This window comes from Lytechinus pictus, chromosome 2 (genome assembly GCF_037042905.1).
Source record: "Lytechinus pictus isolate F3 Inbred chromosome 2, Lp3.0, whole genome shotgun sequence".
NCBI lineage: Eukaryota > Metazoa > Echinodermata > Echinoidea > Temnopleuroida > Toxopneustidae > Lytechinus > Lytechinus pictus.
The window spans coordinates 61824165-61847520 of NC_087246.1; the positions used below are offsets into that span (position 1 = coordinate 61824165).

The 23356-nt window shown below is 36.0% G+C and overlaps 1 protein-coding gene across 1 annotated transcript in view; it reads right to left on the reverse strand.

Annotated features, from left to right (window-relative positions):
• Positions 1–1424: 1424 nt before the first annotated feature.
• Positions 1425–23356, reverse strand: part of LOC129269132 (deleted in malignant brain tumors 1 protein-like) — a 34786-nt gene continuing 12854 nt past the window's right edge. Inside the window, exons 4-9 of the mRNA XM_064095710.1 lie at positions 22866–23195; positions 10015–10359; positions 9050–9472; positions 8189–8304; positions 7360–7603; positions 1425–6266 (exon numbers count right to left, since the gene is read on the reverse strand). Coding sequence (XP_063951780.1) covers positions 5803–6266; positions 7360–7603; positions 8189–8304; positions 9050–9472; positions 10015–10359; positions 22866–23195 — 1922 coding nt within the window. The 3' untranslated portion in view covers positions 1425–5802. The remainder of the gene's footprint in view (positions 6267–7359; positions 7604–8188; positions 8305–9049; positions 9473–10014; positions 10360–22865; positions 23196–23356) is intronic.

Genomic DNA, 23356 nt, shown 5'->3' on the forward strand with positions numbered 1-23356 from the left:
CCAAGTTCTTTGATTTTATCCTATCCATATTTAACTTTTTTGAAAGATCTTATTTTCTTATTATTTTTGTTTTGCCTTCTTCTCTTTTCGAGGCATTTCCCTTGTATACAATACACGTGCCCGTCATTTTAAATTATTTTCCTTCTCCTTAATTGTTAATATAAGGTATTGGAAACCCCCACACGTAGGCAGCCCCCCGAAAAATTGAAAAAGGAAGAAAGGGAAAAGAAGGCTAAAAAGAGACTAATTTCAGATCTGAAAAAAAGTTTCAGCTTGCGATTTGCGCTCGCATTACCTGATGAGTGACATTTTTATTCTCTTCCTTTTGAGTTACCTTTTCAGTTAATTCAGCATCAAAATTTGCTTCATACTCGCGACAATTTGTGTTCTGTTTTTAGGGCTAAATACATTCAATATAAAAAAATCAGCTCACACTTCGTGTCTGTATAATTTATTTAGTCATTAATCGGTAGGATCCCCCCGCCTCATCCCCCCAAAAAACTTTTAGCTGTTCAGGCAGTGAATCAGGGAAAATGTCTTTGAAAAAATGTTTCTGCCCATGTTGGATCTGCTCCTGTATTATAAAATCCTTTTTTGTTCTTTTGATGTCATTTAATAATGGTGTCATTTCCGGTGGCCTACAGTGTACAAGCTGTGCTTCTTATGCCCGGGGGGGGGGGGGGGCAAGACACATAATTTTTTTTTGGAAGAAACTCAAAAGGGACCAATTAGCTTGTCATGGGGGTGCTTCGGCATTTTCCAAAGTGAAATTTTAAGGACTTTGAGAATTTTCATTAAAGCTATGTAAGTTTTCGAAAATTCTAGGGGAGGGGAAGGGTAGCTTCCCTTTGCCCCCCCCCCCCCCCCCCGCTGCGTACGGCCATTGTTCCAGTAATATATGTTTCAATAGGGATGATATAACAGGACACGATAGACAAACGTGGGGTCTTTGTAGACAGGTGGTCCTTCCCCCTGCCCCCACTCCCCTGCGTACGGCTGTTGTTCCTGTAATATACCTTTCAATAGGAAATGCTATAAGACACTGGCGGATCCAGTGGGGGGGGGGGGGGGGGGGGGGGGGGGGAGGCACAGCCGGCCCATGCCAACCCCCCCCCCCTTTGAGAGGCACAATGAAAATTTGTAATGCGAAAGTGCCGTTAAAACAAAAGTGTGCCCACCTTTTCAAAGTGAAGACCTTTTTTTTTTGCTTGTCAACTTTTTTCGTGGGTAAATTGATATACCCTTAATTTTTGCTTGTCAAATTTTTCCTCGGGAAAATGTGCCCCCCTCCTTTAGGAAAATCCTGGATCTGCCCCTGCTATAACAGGACAGGATAGCCAAACTTAGGGGTCTTTGTAGACAGGTGGTCGTTCTCTATCAGTGCCCCCTAGAAACACACCATGAATTTAACATTTGCAAAAAAGTAAAATGTTTCCATATTGCATTTATTCATAGACAACACGGTGGTACAGCAAAAAAAATGAGATGATTGAATGTGTCACATGATTATATACAATTACAATCAAGGTCACATGACAAGTACTGGTCACATGACAAGTACCAAGTATTTCAGAATTATAAGTACAAGTGGACAGGACACAAGAGTTATGCTAGTCACACCAACAAAACCAACTCCAAACAAATCAAAGGTATTATATCATTTGAAATGGCATATCATTGTTTGGTTTAGAGTCCATTTTGTTGGTATGGGCGTAGCATTATTCAAGCTATATTTAATGCTTACATGGTTGACAAACACCTTTCATCTACAACAGCACATACTAGTAGTTTTATTTTGTTTGACTACCAGTAACATCAGGGATATTGAAAACTTTTAGCTCATTCAACTCAATATTGGTGGACAAATGCAAAATTATCGCTTATATTCACTTGGTCTACTTCCCAGATACCATACGAAATAAACCCATTTGGTCTGCTATCAATTTGGCCTATTTGCCATCTGGTATTCCCTGCTGTTAGCCTAATGTCCACTTAGTCTATAATACTCAATAAGTCTAAAACTCATATTGTTTAATTTACACCTTTTTTTTCTAATTATTTTTTACTTTGTCAAACAAATTTTTTATTAATTGCAGTTCATCTAATCGTAGTGTTAGACCAAGTGGATGGTTATGACCTTACTCAACATTTACAAAAGTGGTAAATTGGTTAAATGGTGATTAGACCAAATTATTAAATATTCTAGTATGGTTTTGTCTGTAATTTTATTGTTTGATAATCTATATTTTTCATTTTCATTTATTACTGATGGACAATAACTATCCTGTTAATTACACATACATGTTCATCACTTTATATGAACCTTATATTAATTGGTTGCAAACAATATATAAGTAAAGAGAGTATATAGAACATGGACTGAACAATATCTCTGCTATTCGGTCCTTGATTCTGACAAGGGCAAGTGTTTTTAAGTCAATCATCTCTTCAAACAGGAATGAACATTACAAAAATATCTTTAAAAGTACCAATTCTACTTTACTCTTTTTAGTTTTCCAGGTCTGTTTGAACAACCTACATTGTAAGAATACAATATATATTTTTCTAACTTACTTTAAAATAGCAAATTAAATGTCACAGAAAGGTATGAAATATACTGAACAATCTCACAATCAGTATTACTTTTATCCTTTGTTCACAAATTCAAGTTGTGATAAACTCGGGATCAATGATGAAACAGATATATATAGAAAAAGTATTCACATAGCACCAAAATGTTTATTTATCAGAAAAAGAAGGGTCTTATGCAATCATTTTACACAAAGATGAAGACCATCTTCACCTCCCAGAGACAATTAACCATGCATGGGAGCATTTCATGAAACAAAATAATCAGTTATTTTCAATGTTATTGTAAAATAATACAAATCTTGCAGTCTGATTGGCTGGGGGGGGGGGGGGGTTCACAGAAAGACTTTTCAGTAAATGCTCCCTGAACATTTTCTATTACTTTGTTCAAGTTTCACATCTTGATTGGTCGGTCCATTTAGCAAATGATCTCTAATCTTTGTGTTACAGAGCCCTGCTCAGTGTTTGTAGCATACTTTGAAAAAAAAGAGAAAATTTTTCTTCTACACCAAAATTCAGGTTGTGCCTTTCATGTAGGAATCCCAAAAGGATCTCTGTTAAAATGGCAGTTAACTGACAAGTCAATGGGAGGGGGTGGGGGGGGGGGGTAGGCATTTTTCAGAACCTTCTCAGCTTGGGTTCCATATAGAATAATCAGGCTTAGTGCCATATGATTTACGATTGATCCAATCAACCACAACTATAGAAAGCAACGTCAACATCTAAAATGCATGTTTATTCAAAATGTTTTGTAGATAATGATGTATAATCATACATTCATTGTTGTCTTGACAATTCAGTGTGCTCCTCTTTGTTTACAAAGGACATTGTGCAAATTTCCTGTATGAAAAATTATGAAATTGATGGATTTTCATATAGTTGAGGTTGATGGATCAATTGTAACTCTTTGTTTGACATGAAAGTCTATTGCGAGGCTTTGTGTTACAAGGCCTCGTTGTCAACTTGAAACACAAATTTCAAGTGTGGTAACGGTCTAAAGTTTAGGTACATTGCCAAAATGTGCAAATAAATAGTTAAAACATGAATAAAAGAAGTAGCAGATTAAATGCTACTTTAATTGAAAACAGACTCAGTACGACAAATTGTAATATTCATAACTCTGATGAAATAAGTAAATTTCAATACATCTATAGTGAATGCATCCACAAATATAATAAGCAGCTAAATAAATTCAATCTTCACAAGAACAGATTAGAATTGCTGGTAAAATGAACCCATTGAGGTATACGGCTTTCCTAAAGTCTTGATTACTTATTCAATCCTCAAATAATTTTTGTAACCTCTCATATTTGTTATAAAAAGAGCATATAAGATGAATAAAAATGAATGATAAATTACAAAACCTAATTTAAGAATTGCCAATTTGCATTTCAAAAATTAATCCATCGTTTCAAAGTGTTGCATATTTAGATAGTGTAAGCATCAGTTTAAGTTTGTATTAATGAGCAGTGAGCACAAGATAGTACACTTCAGTATCATTTTATTCATATACATTTTCTCCTTTTAATCATATGAATAAGAAATCAGGAAAAATAGGAAATACACAATGGCATCTTTAAATAAGACATTATACCTCTATGGGTTACCAATAGAGACTGAATTGGATATACTGCAAAGTATCTTTGGGAGGATTTGGTAGCTTTTCTTCTTAAAATTATTAATCAAAATCAAATATCAATTAAAACAAGAACAATTTTCAAATTCAGTAGTCATGTAGATAATTATTTTGCCTTTAAATAGTAGTTATCGACCAACATGACTTTAACACAAAACAATAAATTATAGTGACAAACATTAAGTCTTGCATAAAGAGTATATACATAGTCCTACTCAGTCTGTCTGTAAATTGTAAAAACTTTATTCACATGATCATTGAAAATGTATGAGAAAACACCAAATATCACATTTATATAAAACAGTTTTCAAAATTGTAATAATCTTTGTTTAGTAGTAGTTTCACTTTTCCACTCATCTGGCCAATCAAAATAAAATATAAGGAAGATATTCTGAATGATGAATTATCAAGGAGAGGAAATATGAAATGAATAATATATTCATTGACAGAAAGTGATTCTATGGTAGATATAAATTGGAAATATCATAAAAAAGATGAAATACTCATTCAATTGCTTTGATGCTTCCATACCAGAACAATGCCAATTTAACTTCTACAGCAATGTGGTCCTTTTGCTATAAATTGGAAAGTATTGGGTTGCAGGAAAATGAGTACAGATCAAAATGATTTTATACATAGATATCAAATGATCTGTCTTTCATCCGAAGTTGTGTCTTACGCTATAAAATCACTTAGAACTATTTGCAAATGGGCAATTCCATAAAATATGTACGTCCTACCCCCTATATGTGGGACCTTCATGAAGTTTTTTGTCTCTGATTTCTGATTCTTTTTGTAAGTCTGTAATGTCTTCAAAGGGTCATGACTTGGTCAGTTTATGAAGTGAAGTAAGACTCGAAAAAATGGGGGTCGGATGTACAAAAAGGTTGATAATTTTATGGAATTGCCCAAATGCATTTTTTTTTACAAATCATTAAAAAATGCAAAATCAATCTTTGACTTCTTCATAGAAATCATTTCTGTAATTCTACACTTCCTCATGAGAAGAAGTTTCAACTGTTGTTACTAGAACCTTCTAAAATCACTGAGAAAAATGTACATTTTTAACCAGTTGAACAAGGACTGGTCGGTTCATGTTTGCAACAGGAAACAGCCCCTAAATTAGGTAAGGGTAAGTCTTCTTGGTCCTATGTCTGAACTAGTTGAGAAGTTGTGCATCTAACACAGAGCAGAAGTCCATGGGTGAAAGCAAATGTGCAACATCCAAGAAGAACTTCACTATAGGAGGATCACTTAATCCCCCATCTTTATTTTTGTTGTGAATAGTAGTGGTCATTTTACAGCAAAGAAAGCATGAGTGCTGTTGGTGTCACAGAGGTCAAAAGGTGACAGACGAAGCTTTTCAGGAATTTTTTACCACACACTAAACTCTCAATAAAATACAACTCCTTGCAGCATAAATTTATAACTAAATCAAAACAAGTCAATCAATAAAACAGGTACACAAGAAAGGAATGGAAAAAATTAGAGTGTCATTATCCGCCAAGAAGTGGAATCCAAGGCAAGGTGACTAATGCGAGAACGATGATAATGATTGACCAGATGAGTACCTTACGTCATTGTTGCGAGATGCATCTATTATACGACGGGGGCGGGGGCACTATATTTTCCGCGCTTTGGAGCATCTGGGCAAAGGCATCTGGGTGACGCAAGACAATTTCATAAGAAGGCGGTCCCCCGCTCAGAGCCTCAAGCTCTTCGCAAATAGTTCCATTCGGTGAGACCGGGCTGGATACGGGACTCGTGGTGCTGCTCCCTATGGAGGTCCTGGAGCAGATGGTGAAGGGGAGGGCGTCGTAACGCCGGGAGTTGTGCGGGAATCCATTGCTGGATCGGCCAGAGCGTGACGCAGAGTGTACCATCATGACGACCATGGGGGTGGAACGCGTCCGAGGGGAAGAGGTTTCCTCGATACGACGGTCGCAGGATTTACAGGCATAGTGAAGTAGGGCACCACCAATGATGATGAAAGAAAATGCAGAGATCATGGATATTGCGATGATTGCACCCGGTGGCAGCTCTGTTAAGTGCAATAAAAATAAAAGTTAAATCAAACTTCATGCAATAAATGTTTGAACATAATACAAATACTTATACAAACATTTTACTTTGATGCTTTCCCCAAAGTCAAACTAAATTTCTGGAAAACAATATTGATAGAATGAAATTTTCAAATTAACTCTAGTGTGTATGAAATTATGCTACAAAAGTTTTTAAGCACCTTCTTTCTGCGATAATAATAGAAAACAAAGAAAGCATGTCATCTTTCTCTCTTGTTGAGATCATAAACAGCATAAAATAAATCCATTTAGACCAGCAAAACTAATAATAATCATACATTTATGATTTTTGGTAGAAAACACAATTTTCATTGACTTTGTACATGAAACCACGTTTTTGAGCAATTTTTTTGTCCGACATGCACTTACAAAATGTTGCATAATTTCGGAACCGCATACCCCGGTGTTGCAAAATTGGTCTCAAAAGATGTGCAAGACTTGAAATTAGAAAGTCAGGGAGCGGCGTGGTAAAAAAAATTCATGCGACAAAAAATATTGTGCGAATCGTCGAGGGGGGAACCTCTCCGAGCCCCTTCCTGCTAGATAGGGTTAAGGCAATTAATTACTTGAGAAATTAGCTAGTATTTATTTTTTTATACACTATCTATCAAAGAATGAAAGCATTTGGATTTGGAGCATTGGTTATTCATGCTAAAAAAATCGTCTCATTTTAGGACTGTATCTTATCCTTGAAAGTCAATATTACAAATGGCAAATCCCATTTCTAAAAAAAATCTTTGTATGACTTGGCCAAGCATCAAACCCATGACATTCTGTTGATGACACTGGCACTCTTCCACTGAGCAGTCATGTCCTGTAATAATCTCCAGAGAATTGGTAGCCTTAGACCAGGAATATCATCATCATCACCTAGTGCTGTCCCTTTGAAAGGGGTTGGAGGCTATGCACCTTCGATTGCCTTCTGTTACTAACCCTCGTTCTAAATTCTTAATATCCCAAGACCAGTCCATTTCTTGATATCATCAAACCAAGTGCTTCGCTTTCTACCCCTTTCTCCTTTACCCTCTATATATCTGCCAATAACAAACTTACGGCTTGAGGAATCGGATGCAGCAGTGATGAGGCTGGTGCCTTCCGCCTTGCAGATGACCGCTGCATCCTCATTGTGAATGCAGTCATGGATGTGAAGTTCATTGTGATCACACTCCAGGAGGTTTGGCTCATCTCCCTTGCAGTCCACATTGTCCAGGAGGATGTTGACAAGGCCAGGGCCAAAGGTCGTTGCTTGGGTCAGGGCTCGCAGGGCATCGGGAAATCCCAGCTGACGACACACCACCTGAAATAATGTGAGCAAGATGAAGAAGGTGGAAAGGAGAGAGCAAGAATGAAAAAAAGAAAATTGAGGAGAGGAGAAGAAAGTTTATATGATAGATAAGGAAATAAACTACCATGGTACAATGTTCACCAGCATCAAGTTATTTTATGATGGGGGTGTACATACCTCACAATAATCCTGAAATGGAGTCTAAGGAACTGACTACAAAATATAAAATATGGGGACTAGGGGACTGTACAGGCAGAGTGAAAACATTGGGTCTTTCGAACTAAATTGATCTACATGCTATCATGTGCTATATACCACAATACATATGAGTGCTTCATTTTTGTGGTAACCCTTAACTCATTCATATTGTTTGGCAGCACCGCATTGCTGGAAAGTACCTCTGTCGTTGAATTGTATTTGTTAATTTATGAAGGGTCTTTTGTATGGTTGTACAGGTAATGCAGAGGAGGCTTGTGGTTCACTGTGTGGTTTAAAAAAAGGGGATCATCAAACCTACACGCCCTGATACATTATACATGAATGCCCCCCCCCCCACCGGTCAAGGTCAAGGTACCTTACAAGGGTGTACTAACTTACCCTTGCATCTTTGATATCCCACTGGTCATCACAGATTGTATACCAGTCGCTGTCATGGTAGATCTCAACGCGACCTTGATGGTCATCATCTGACCCTGCTAACCTTACATCAGCCTCTGAAAGAAATCAAGATCAATAATAAATGATCAATAATAGCAACACATTCCGAATAATAGCAAAGTATCCCGGTGGGTGTTTCGTAAAGGTGTTCATAAGTTACGAGCAACTTTACGAACGGCTAGTGATCATTTCTTGTGGTAAATGATTTACACCAAATTTTCGTTGATGTTGATTTAGTGCATGAGAAAGGATCACCAGTCATTTGTTAAGTTCCTTGTAGCTTACAAACAGCTTTAAGAAACACCTTCCAGGAGGATTTAGGAGGGTGGGAGGGGGGGGGGTACAGGGGACAGGTGCATTTCTTGGTTGAAAGGGTGATGACCTATTCCTTTCTTTCTTTAATTTTTACTTATCAATTTTTCTTCTTCAGAGAAAAAGCCCCAACTTTGTAAATCCTGGAACTGCCTCTGTTCTGAGTTCAAAAGTCAGGGAAGTCAATCGATATTATGTAACAATAATAGCTATTGTCACTGAGCTGTTAAAACCTTGAATCTCAAAATGTGAATATTTTGAGGGAAGATCAGAAAAAGAAGTATTTAGAGATATGGCAATGGTGGCAACCTCACATTGAAAACGGTCTCTTAATTCATAAAGAGAGCACTTTTTAGGCAAAACAAAGATTGTTATTTATGCCATAACTCTAAAATCAAGCTTTTTGTGAGCTCTCTTAAATTTTGGGATACAAAGTTAAGCAGCCTAGCAGCATTATTCTTTTATTGGTGCCCAACAGATTATACGAACCTGCAAATTTTTTCTTCTTAATAACTGGTATGAGCGTGGAATTTGCTAAATGAATGTCTGTTAAATTGCTCTGATCTGCCAGCCACCAATCTTCGTCGGGTTCAATGTTTGAGCACTCTGCAGCCGCAAAGCCATACTGGCAAGTCCACGGACTATTGAAATCTTCCATTGAGAAATCACACTGCTCCAGGGAGCTTTCCGTCCCTATGCACTTGAATTCACCAAATTTGGAATGACAGTTGATCTTGTTCCACGGGCAGAATGGTTGTCGACGTGGCAACCCAGACAGGTAGCCACGTTGCCTACAAGCCACAAGGGCATCTCGTTTGTCCCACTGGGAATCTGCACAGATGTTCCACCAGATGCCTTCATAGAAGATTTCCACCAGGCCCACTTTGGTAGGTACTAATCTTACACCATGACCTGGGAGAAAGGAGTTGGAAAATGTTACAAAAAACAATATTAAGAGAGACGTCTTTTCAATTAATTGCAATGTCACAATATAGCAAAGATCTTCAAGAATTCAACAAGAAAAAGGAAAATCATAATAGTTTTCATAGGTGTTTGCTTTACTTTACGCATCTTCAAAGTGTATACTGAGACAATGACACATGAACATAGATTTCAAGAAAAAGTGTACGAGGAATTAGTGGAAAAAAACAAAAGAGCAGCTTTTCAATCTCTTAAGGTATTGGCTAGATGTTTGTCCAGATGAGGCAGCAATTTCAAGAACTTGGTAAAAAATATTTCTTAAATTGTTTTTAAGTAATATCAGACAATATTCAAAAGGACAAGCCTTCACAATTATTTGTGTTATTTAATGCACATATATATTTAGAATGTAATTTCATGCTTTCATATTCCTGTCCGATTTTCATAACAAATACTAATTTTTGAAATGCTTGGTAGCTTTATAGTGGTCCTTTGCAAATAGCAGTTTCTATGACTAAACAAACATTACTCACCAGCTCGCATAGAAGTCTCCATGCTACAGCGTACCCCAATGACCTCTGTTCTCTTATTGCAGTTATGTGTCCAGGCACTCTGATGGTGGCAATCCCATAGTCTCCTCTCGTCACCATTGCACCGGACATCGTCAAGGATTATCGGACCGAATCCGGATCCAAACGAAGAGGATGGTAGGTAGGTCAAGGCGAAAGGGTAGCCGAGTTGTCGGCAGGCTACGTAGGCAGCCGTTTTGGAGAAACGATCCTTGCAGACGGTGCCCCATATGCCGTGGACAAAGACCTCAAGCCTGCCCTCGCTCGGTTTCTCACCGTCACGTAGTCGTAAGGAATACAGTGGAGGATCTGTAATGAGAAAATATATAACAAAGATACTACTAGAAAAGTGAAAGTGGTGGTTATGTAGTAAAGCATAAGGTAGTTAATTAGTTAGAAGGTTAATAATATTGTATATCAATCCATATCAGGATATCAGTCAACTCCTAATAATCGATTGTGTTTTTAGGTGAAACTATCTAAAGGAATACTGTTGGCTAAAACAATATGGTATGATTAAAAAGAGTTAAAAAAATATGAATAAACAGATGAAAATATGAAAGTTCCATTCATTTTTGACATCAGACACTGATGAAATTTCAATTATTTCTTGTTTATATTACATCAAGTAATTTTCAGTAATCTTACTATATGTTAGATTATCATATTCTTCTTGTCTGGAGCATTCCTTCAAATTTCACTTGAAATTCAATATCACTATTTCATCAACAGGATGTCCATGTAAAATTTGACAAAAATAAGGAGAAAAATATCCAAACATAATAAAAATCACACCATCTCTTTTTTCTCTCTGGCTTTTCGTTCTTCATGATAAAAAAGTCTAGGGATTTTACATATTTACATTTGCTATATCATTTTTTAATTTATCATTATAAAGACTGTGCTTTTAAAAAAAGTGAAGTATTTTTCAGGCGAAGTCCCATGATCTTCCTTCAATTTACAACAAGATCATTTCAACAGCTTGTCATTAGATGATTGAAAAAGGGCATTTTGAGGGTAGTTTTCATGAATAAATCTTGTTAACGTTTGCTTTAAAAGTGGGTCATGAACTGTATCCAATTCCTTTCAAGACATCAAACATACAGTAGAAATTCAATTTAGACTCGCCTCAAACAATGTTTTGCTATTCAATCTACCAGTTGATATCAAATACAAACATGAAATTCAATTTAGAGTTCAGTTGTAGTGTATATATATTTTCAACTCAATGTGGCAGTTGTTATGACCCTTACTCGAGGCTGATACCTTCAATCATCAATACCTCTGATATCAATCCACATCCAACTGTCACATCTTTTCTCCGTTATGAATGCCTTGTCAAATAGGTCTTGTCCATTTCCTCCCATATTTAATGAGAAATGATAAAAGATGTCAAAACTGGGAGGGTTCATCTTCATCATGATTTTGCGGATGGATGTCGGCAAGAAGAGGTAGCAGTAGTGTGGCCATGCAACTACCAACCAAGCCAAAGACCAAACAGCATCTGTCTGGTACATTACAGACGGTGGCCATTATCCCCGAAGAAAATTAGACAAGCAAAAAGAAAAAAAAGGGCCCTTACTTTTGTACAAATGACCTATTCCCATACAAATATATGCTGCGACTTTCAAAGGGGGGGGGGCACACTTATGTAAGAACAGCATATTCACATTAAAAATTTGGATTATGGTTCTCAAAGGAGGGGGGGACATGGGCCGGATGTGCCCATCCACCCTGGATCCGCAACTGACTTGAGGTCACGAGAGCGATCCACTCACTTCAAGAACCAGCTCACAAATTCCTTTTGACATTTACAACCATGACCAAACCACAAAAAATCATTTATAATGCCAGTAAAGAAATAAGCTATGCTAATGCATGTACATGTACAGTAGTTTGAGCCAAGAAACAGAGAACATAATAAAGTGAGTAATTCTACAACTACAGATTGTATACTTGAATGTTATTTTTACCTTTTGACGGTTTCAAATAGAGGAGGTGCCATTGTTCAAGTAGTGAATAGGCAAAAAAAAAGAAAAATGGAAGAGGGAAGAAAGAGGAAAGAATATATAAAAAAGAAACAATTGGGTCATACCCCTATTTTTCAACTGATAAAGAAAATGACATCACACTTAGGTTCCACCATCAAAATATCCTGGAGCTACCCCCTGTAGTAAAATCATGAATTCATTTTAAGTCATTGACTTATTATCATCTTTCACACAAACCTGAAAATAATTGTTGACTCATTTCAAGCTTGGTATAAAGTCAGATGATAATGCAGCAGTTTTCTCTAACTACTACTAAAAAAAATCTTTAAGAATTCCTTGCATGGTAATACTGAACCATATGGCAGCTATTTTATTAATCCACACTGAAAAGGGTATTTCCATACAAAGAAGATGGAGGAGAGCTCTTAAAAGTCAACAACCCCTTTTCCGTTGAGATACAACATTAATCTACATTTGATCTTGATATGAAGCTTTAGACAAACATGAATCAATTCTCGTTATAAAGATAAAGAATAACCTGTTGTATACAACATAATTCATGTAGAGTTCAGTGACATTATGTTATTTTGTAACAATATTTTTTTCCTAATAATTTGTGGTCAAAGTCACAGTGATACGACGGTTTGGGAAAATAAAAAAATTATATAAATCCATTCCTTTTGGAAGATATGATTTTTCTTTTTTTAATCTAGGAACACTTTCAAAACGTGTAGAATTTCCTAATGCAATTTGTCAGTCCCTTGGTAAGGAGTATACCTAGACAATTGGCCTACTTCTCTGACAAAAGTCAATACATGTTTAAATGCATCCAATCAAAGAGTGTTCACACTTACCAATCTTCGTGTTTAAATCTTGAATATTAGAGGTTAGAGGTAGTTTTTTTTGCATGACTTCTAAGAAAGCATGAATGATTATTATAAAGTCAAATCATATTCCAAATCTATTAAACCAAAATTCATTTATTAATTAATTTCAAAAGACAATATGTAAAAAGACATGCATCAAGTGAGAACATTAAAATTGTATCATACAAACATTTCATCACTGAGAACTGTAATATTGTATCGTATATACAAAACATCATTTCTCAAGTGAGAATGGCAAAAATTGTATCCTATAAAAAAAAACTTTTTAGGTGAGAATGGTAAATATAGTATCATAATTTAAATAAATGAGATAGAATAGTAAAGCATCGCTTTCCGAGTATTGAATGGTAAAAATCCTACCAATGTACACAAAATATCATTTCTAAAGTGTGAACGGTAAAAGTCGTATCTCATCTCACAGCTTGAAGTCATTGCGAGAGTATGATCGGGTGGTGCCCTAAAACTGTCATGTTATCCATCATCCATTAGATTAAGCGTGTCCGTGACAACTATGTCCGCAGGACAGCCATGTGGACAATGTTCAGAGCTAGTATATGACCAATTCAAATGAATGAGGGAAGTAGCATATGATTTGAATTCCTATAACGAAAACCTATCAATTCTCAATCTTGGGGAAAAAATGATTCTCATGATTAAAAGCAAAATTTTCCATCATTATTATCATTATTATGATCATCTTTGTCAGCAGTATCACCATGGTTATGATCATCATTATTGTTATCTTATGAAGGTGAAGACGTAGCACTCTTAATTGTTCTGGATTTAATATTTATATCAAGGTACTGTGCAGTTCGAGTAACTTATAAATTATGTTATCCACATTAATAGAGATTTAATTTGGAAAGATAATCTGGTGTATGAGTCCCTAAACTTTACAATAAAAACTGGCAGGTACTGTGGTTCCAACAGTTTTCAAAGACTTGGCGTCAATGTAGCACAGATATGAACACCAGAAATTTAACAAAAGCCTGATGTTGGTTGGGTATTCTACATCCAAGTTTATGTAGTGTTGCATATCAGGGGGTGTTTCACAAAGATTTTAAAGTGAGACTAAAAGTTGCACTTAAATTCCTGATTGCTTGCAGAATAAAATGCATTACCACATAGGTCAGATCATCATAGGGCTCAGAGGAAGCACAATATGGTTTATGAGATTGCACATTAATGTATGCATTAGCATTTAACGCATAAAGTCACACTCTTTGTAAAACACACTTTGGGGATAATCTTTAGACTATTAACCCCTTTGGTCTGATATCAGATGCAGAGAATAATGATCATAGAATAAAAATGACTCATTTCATGTGTTTTCACAAAACTTTCAAGCCAAATTCAAATGAATGATTTCCAGGCTATTGTCAGCAATCATACCCAACTCAAAACCACGGGGGGGGGGGGGGGGGGGGGGCTGTTTCACAAAGACTGAAGTATGACTTACAGTCGCACTTAAATGTCTAGTTGTGTGCGGTATAAAAGGCATGACCACATTTGTCAGATCGTGCGAAGAGGACGGACACAACTGTGTATTGATCAATAAGATTGCGCGTAGCATATCTTGTATGCGTCGGCATTTAAGTGCGACTCTAAGTCATACTTAAATCTTTGTGAAACACCCCCCCACCGGATTAGGTATGACACCTTTATATATTTAGGTCATTATGATGTCAGACACCATAAACAAAATCCATTAGAATCAATGGGATGATTCAAATGACTATAGACTATTTCCTTTGCGCATGTTTTTTTGTTCATTGTAGGTCACAAAACCTTTTAGAATATTAAAGCACAACCCTCAATCTATACGGAGTGTCCTAAAAAAATACACACATCTAAGATCTATATTCATTTTGTTTTCCTTCACTAGATATAAAGTTTTTAATATATCGCAATAAAATGGACATATGGAACTCACATAACACATGTAATTATAGTGCTTATAACACAACTGGAAAAAAAAACCTAAACAAAAGCAGTTTCAATGCTTAGTGTCTTTAAATGAAAGAGGGACAATTGAATTGAGAAAAAATCTAACCAGCGGCATCATTTACTTAAATTATCTTTCTCTTCAACATCTTTTCTTAAAGATTATGATGTAAGATAGAGAATATATTTCAGAAAATTTTCAGAAAATTTTCTTTTCTTTTTGATCTCCTTTTCCTTTTCAATTTCAAACACCTTCTTTCATTACCATCACAAGGCAAGTTTCAGAAATACATAATGTCAAGAGATTTCTGGAAGACTGCCTATTCCACTTTTCAAGATTTAAGTCTTTCTTATAAGAGTCTGTATGAATGCAATCAATTTCACGATACACATCTCTAAAGACACTAGAATGTTATATATCTGATACAACTGCCACAGAACCAAATGTGCCTCCTGCATGCATGGATTCCCTATGGTGTAATTTACGTGATATTCATGGAGTGGAATTTGAGCATTTTGATGATTTCCATGCATTTTATCTAGCTCCAAATATCTGTCTCCCGAGTAATCGCACATTTTGTGGGCAGAGATTAACGTACATCGTCGTTGCATGTGACTGTGTTCAATCGAGACTTTTCTAACCAAAAACATGTTTTCAAAGAAGTTTAGTTCAAAGCATAGTTTTATTCACTAAATGCTTGAGTAAAAATTTGTTTTCTCCTTATTTTGTTTAAGGTCTCACTGTTCTTTTTCTAAATTCAGTCAATTTCTTTGTGTGGGTTACTGCTGATAACATTTGATGAGTTCAATTCAATGCATTTGAATCCTCCTTTATTTAAATGTAGGATTTTTTTTTTTCAAGCTCAATAAAAAAATCTAAAAATTCATATAATTGATTTTGGGGTGGCCAGTCACGTTTATTCCCCCCCCTACTAAGGTCAACCTCTTGAAATTAAATTTGCATTGCACTCTGCGTCTCTGCGTGTATATCATGGTATCGAGCAAACACTTATGGTTTCTAAAAAAAAGGGAATAGCAAAATGCTACCATCTCTCAAGCTTTCTTTCACTCCCATCCACTCTTCGCAATTCACTCCATCTTTCTCTCTCTCCTACACACACACAACAACACACCCCCTACCTTAACTTCCATTTTCTTTTCTTGCACTCTTTCTTCAATATATTCTCTAATCTCAATATATAATCTATTAACTAAGTTTTTGATTCCTTAAAAATCCCTGCTCTCATCTATTCTATCCACTTCAATTATCAATGTTTCCCATATAACCCCCATTATTACACAATCTCTATTTAATAACCAATTACCGTATATGTCTTGACGTTGATGGTCATGACGGAACTCTATTTCTGAAATAATATTCAGTTTTCTGTGCCAGATTCCTTTCTCTTTCCATCTCCCATTCCTTCAACATCCTCTGATATTGTGTGGAAATGTGACCAAATTCCTTTAAATGCCAGCATGATATATCATTACCATGGCGATGATGCCATGATGAAGATTCACACCTTCAGATCAAGGCTTTAATATTAGATTATATCAATCACTCTATCAAGAAGCTAATGTACAGAGTGTCTCAACAAATAATGCATTATAAAGCATCATGCATTTCCAAATACACCATGATAAAGATTCATATCTGAAGGCTTTTAGCACATACTGTAGCCTACTGATTACTCTCCCAACATAATAGCGTAGAGGATGTCACAACTAAACAACTATCACAAAGCACCTTTCATTTTTGTTTCTGACCAATGCACAGACATACAATGAAGTTTACCAGTCAGTTCACACTACAACTATGAACCTCCCTCTGATCTGTTCACAGTTGTATACAGGGTGTCTAATAAAAATAACGATCCAATCTCAATGCAGGAGTAAAACAATTTCTCTCTTACTCCATGGGACACAGGCTATCTATTGGTGAACTATCTATTCTTGACCAGTTTCTCTTTATTTGTCAAATTTTCAGGAGCTCCCTATCTCAGGGTAAGGCTATTAGTAAAAGCAACCTGAAACACCCCTCCCCCCTCCTTCAATAGGGAACGATGCATAGAAATTTGATCATTGATTACACTGCAGACTGTATTGTTCTGAAATATTAGTAGAGTTAAATATTGCCCTTGCACAGGTAATTGAAGTTGCCTATCTAGTCAGACTTAATCGATGCCCAAAATCTCTTCAAGAGGTTAAAATGGTAATTAGGCAGTTTCTAACTCAATCATGATGATGTCTAAGACTTTAATAAAACAAGCTTGCTTCTTCTCATTTGCTTAAACTCTGCAACTCCTCTCAACTTTTGATTAAGAAGGGAACATAATCTCCATTACTTGAGGAAATCTATGGGTCGGTTTGCAGAGCTGTTACTGATAAGATCTGCAACACTTTCCTCTCCTGCCCTCTTAACCCTTATTTGTAGGTAATGCAGGAGGACCCATGAAAGTGCAGACACCTTCTTTCCTATCCATCAGACTCCAATGGAAATGAATTCTTGTAGGATTTGTCCTGATTACTAGGTTCTGCAAATAACCACCAGGTTATTACCCACCTCCTCGTCTGCGAATCTAATGACGGCTGACCCTACGGACCGCTGCCGGACATTGCCCGCGGCTTCCCATCACGTGATCCCAATGCTTGCTACAGCATGGGTAACAAGTCTAAAGTCAACAATCCATGCCCAGATGTCCCCACAGGCCAAAGGAATTATTACGCTTTCTTCAAGCTTTTCTGATCCGTTTTATGATAGCTGTTCATTTTGAGATATCTGCATGGATGAAGGACCATGGATTATTACATGGTCACATTGCTCCCTTGCTCCCCCTTTAGGCGTATACCGCCCTCATGACAAAATCTTCAAGAAACATAGAAACAAGAGTGTGAAATTTCTTCCTTGGGTGAAAACCACAAACACATACATGAAACTTATGCAAGTCAATTGAAGAGACAATGTGACCACCAAATGACCATACAGTTTTCTCAAATGCTGAACTTCTTCTCAATTCCAATGAAACTTTGACAAGGTCTAGCTAGCTGAACCCAGTCATTCCCAAGAATATATTTACCTTGGGTTAGAGCACTATTTCATTGAATCTTTAAAGCTTATTCAACTGCTTGTATTACCCCCCCCCCCCAAGTTGCATTTTACAATCTATATCAAAATCATATGAATGCACGATGCCCTAAACCACTTGTGATGGGGAGTATATGAATAAAATGTGTAAATTGCATAGATTTGATGACTTTACATTAAAATTCATTTTGATCACATACCTGATCAAAATATATATATATTTTTTTTTTATATGAAACCACTTCTCAATCATGGAATGAGCTGAAAATCTCAGGATATGATGTCTAATGACTAAATAAGGGCATGTTCAATGTTGACTTTCAAATTTAAACAGCAATTATGAGCATTATGAATTGTGATTGAAAATTCAATTACAAAACACAGAACACAAACACGATCAGCAGTGCACTGTTCAGTGTCGAAAATATACATTATACTGTATACACATATCATTATTGGTTGATCGTCTTTGAATTTCCCGCTTTAGTTAGTGCAGTAGTCCTGTGCAGTTTGACTCATCACAAGAAAGGTCAATTCTGGCACCTACTTGTGTAGGATTCCACTGTGAGAGCAAATGCGTTTCAAAACTCAAATCGTTTTCAATGTCGCATTCGCGATCCAGAAGGTCCTAAAATCTGAGCTGATCATGTTTAAAAACATATCTTTTTCAGTATTTAAATCTTCCTTCCAATCGCGATCTGAAAGACATTTACTTTTATGACTGGAAATAGGGAACACAGAACACACCCTTTTTCAGCGCTTTGTAAGAAAGTTTTCAATCATGATTCATATTGCTATTTAAATTTGAAAATCAACATTAAACACACCCTAAGTAAGCACTCAGAGGGCATTGCCACATGTGTATAGAAAGTTCAAGTATTATGATCAAGATACAGTATTCCGAAATAAAGTTCAAATGTTCACAAATAATTAACAAGACTTTGAAAAAAGATTAAACTGCTAAACTACACGTTGAATATCTGCATACAAGATAAAACTTGAGTATAATTTACAGAATTTATCCTTCATCATATCTTCAGGCAGACAGATTTTAAATCTTATGATGCAAAATAATATTAAGAGCAGCAAAAAAAAAAGAAGAATCATTTAAAAATAAGTGTAATCGAATAGAATAATGTTTCTTCCAATTTGAAAAGAAATAGAATATCAGCAGAGATCATATAAAACAACTAAAAGTGCTTCAGCTGAAATGACTGTGACATAACTTATATTCCAGTTTCCTCTATCCCAGAATGCTGATAAAGATAGGAGGTATTCTGGGCCCTGTTATATAAAGACTCATTACTACTTTTACTTTGTCATTATTTTAACCGCTATATGGAAACATCGATTGTGATTGGCTGTTGAGTCTGTTGCCATGGTAGCTGTCATAAAGGCAAAGTTTACAATAATTGTAATTCAATATGAAATGGGCCACTGTCTAGATGTAAAGAAAAGATGTCTGTTGAATTTTCATGCCTTCTCCCAGCGCGATGTCCCTTGGTCATTCAACCCACCCAAAACCCAAAATCTATTTTTGTTACTATATTATCTGGGTTGCATCAAAATTATGCTCCTGGGGAGTATTGTGTTGTTAACAGGCGTTCTCACTTGCAAAAGTAATCAAAATGAAGCCTGTGTAAAACTCTATACGAGTGTCAATTTTCAAAATTACTATTTAATTGCTTTCTAACAGATTAAACGAAATGGGAAACAAGTCAAACGGCCAATGCCTTTAAGAGATTTATCATTTCTATTCCTGTACCTTTTGCAGCGCTTTTCAATTGAAATTGAAAAAGTTTGTTGGTTACATACATTATACAGTGCGTATACAGTGCGTATCAAAAAAAAGTTTACACTTAGAAAAAATCCTGTAAAATTATACATTTGTAATATCCTGAAGATTTTTCCACATTTTAACATTGGTACACATCCATTTAATCAAATGACGATATAACTGTCGAAAAATATTTCCGCTTGAATGAGCACCATTTACTCTTTACAAGTTAGTGAAAAATGATTTGCGCAGAACTTTGAAATAGTTATGAGAATAAAAGTAGACCTTAATCATGAAGAACAAATGGAATTTAGCTAGTAAAATTGATTTGAAGATATCTTTTACCTTTTTAAACTTGTTTCCTTGCCCAAAACCATTGCGCCCCACCCCACTCCCCCCACACACCGAGGCCATCGTGACGATATTTGCTTTACACTGACCTGTGATTTACAAGAAATGGCTTAGGCTTGATTTTCATTTTGTTAATCATTGTCAAGCTTGGGAAAAGTGTGGAGAAACAAGTATCAAATGAAAAATGAAATGTAAACCCACTTTAAATGATAAAAAAATAGTGAAAAATGCTGTAGATGTCTGATATAAACTTTTGTTTAGATTCACTTATGTCCTTAGATCCAGCTAGCACAAAAAGGGTAAAGGTTGTGCTTACTAAGAGTTAAAATTTCAATTTGGGTGGCAAAATTGTAACAAAATGCTTCAATATATCCGTTTTATTTCAATTGACTAAAAGTGCAAAGGAAATGTAGGAGAAATGTTTCACAGGGTAAGTTTGATTTTCGCCTTTTCCCCTTAACACAGCGTGAAAACGAGCATTTCTGCGCAAACAGATTTCTGCGAGATTTTCAAAAAAGGACAGTGCTCACTCAAGTGTAATATTCTGTCAAAATTTTTATTTTCATTGGATAGATGAGACCAAAACCCAATAATATATGTGAAAAAATTACCCACATGTTGTATATTTTTTAATTCCCAGGGCTTTTTCAAAGTGTAAACTTTTTTTTGATACGCAACACACTGTATACCAGCCACTTGGCACTGGGATCTTTCAGATGTTTAACTTCATGGCAAAAACAGCACTTGTTAGAACTACATGATTCGGTGTTGAAAGAAGAACACACCAAGAGATTTACACCAGTGTTAAATTAATGGTGTTAGTTAACACCCAATAATAACAGAATTACTATTACCCCAGTCATTGCCTCTTGGCATGCCAGCACACAATGTATACACTTTCTACACTCCCTGGGGAGCATTCCAACAAAAGTTCCAAGACTCACTGCTAAGCATACTACATAGGCTTTTGCATCCTACCAAGTGTCCATCTAACACCTGGGTGGAGAGTGGCAAAGTATGGATTGATGTCTTGCGAAAGGACGCTAGGCCGTGATGGGATCTGAACACAACTTTCTGATTACAAAGCGAAATACCACGTTTCCACGACGCTTCCAGACAAAGATATAGAGACATGCATCCAGCAGTCCATGATCTGCCCTTCCTTTCTTTTAGCTTCGCAGAAAAATAAAGAGTTACTTTGACCTGCCCTTATTCACTTGCAAGGTTTTGAAAGAATTCATTAATAAATCCATAGTATATTGTCAAAGTTTGCCCGCAATTCTATCAATCTCAAGCCTTTTGAAGCATTATGCAAAGCTCCAATTATGAAAAAGGTTTCATCAATTTACAACATACCTTTATTTCATTAATTGCCTGAAGCATTGAACCAAATAGAACAAAAAATGGCACTAAATACAAACCTCATGTATTATCATCAGTTCCCTATGCATCAATCCCCCTGAAATGTGAAGTCAACGAGGCAACTGCGGATATTACCAGCTATAAATTTCCCCGCACATGAATTTGTGACAAAGGGGAATGCATGATGAGTTTATATCATTCATTGTTGCGATCATGATTAGAAAATCACTCATGTGAACTAGGCATATTCTTAAGCTCCTTATTCATGATGAAAAAGAATAATTAGTGATATCAAATTACTGTCTCTTTGTAAGGTCTTTTCATGTTAATTCCATTATTCAGTTCGATGCATTTCGGTGATTGGATTGTCTATCTTATAAAGTTAGAGGTTTGCTTAGAGTTTTTATCAGGCAAAAATTATTTTGTTACGGTGGAAGGGGCTACCAGGGGTCTACTCACAACCCCCTGCCTGAATCTTTTTTTTTCCTGCAACATTAGATAAGCTTTAACATTGCAGTGAATGGGGATTTTCCAGGGCTCTTTTGAACATTTTGGGGGAAAATTGCCTTGAAACCTGTGTATCTTTCCTCTCCTACATAATATTCATACAAAAATGGTAATGTGATAAAACATATTTACCCCCATCATTATATCTTACCAATAAAACTTCTATCCTACAAGATAAAAACGATTTTGCATTATGCTCTTAGTCATTGACATACTCATATTACATTTTACGAATTATGTAAAATTTGGAAATTCTTGAATTTATTTCTCTTTCAAATGGGGAAACTTCATGTACAAAACATAACCTTTCAGTAACATTCATTAACATGTTCACAAAGACATTCATAACTCTATCCATTATGCAAAATGTTCATATCTATCTAACCCAAGAATCCTACCATTTTCACCTTCCCCATGCCTGCCCTCTTCTTGTGCATAAAACAACTTCCTTCTAAAATCCAAAATATTGCATTTGTATTTTTTCATTTTTTTCTTCAAATTGCTCTTTGAACATTTATCTTTCAAATTTAGTGACTGCATAACAGAAGGCTTCAAGCATCTTAAAATCATCAGCCCAATTAACACAGTAATCTTATTTTGGTCAAGATCCTGGTTAAAATAATAATATAAACAATATGTAGAATCATAAAACAAATCCATTACAATATGGTTTTAATTCCTTCTTTCAACGTTAAAAACAGTTGTATGACATAAACCCATGCAATAAGTAATGAACTAGAAAAGTGGCAGACACTTTTTAGGTACTAAAGAAAATGTAAGAGGGGCTTTAAAATAAATGGGATTTAGACCACGAACTCACATAATTTTTTCAATGATTGCATAAGTTGGTTAGAAATATTTCTGAGAGTGTGTGACAGAATCCGAGAATAAAAAGCTGTCTTTCTTACCCGTTGGCTGCGGAAGTTGACACAATAACTGCACACTTTGGCAGCCATGTTCCATCGAGAAATCCTCAAATTGGCAATTGTAGAGGTTGGTGCTATTGGTCCTACAATGAAAATTCTCAAAAAGGGTTGGGTAACCATCTTTGCCGAGTGGAATGGTAAGTTCTGAATGCGAAGCCACTGCAGCACCTGGATAGCCCATTTGCCTGCAGACAACGTCAGCTTCTGTGATCGTCCAGGAGTTATTGCACACAGTACCCCATGAGCCTTGATAGAAGATAAGCAGGAGACCCGCATTGGTCACATAGCCGTTGACTAGCTTGACTGAGAAATCTGAAAGATAGAAGATGACAGACTAATGCAATCTAAAATCTTCAAGATCTTCATGTGATCATCTTCCTTTTATTGTCTCTTTCTTACATTGAGTTTTCAACAGAATAGATTTGCTGCATTACAAATATCTACCATTACTGTCATACCATTGCAATAAACAC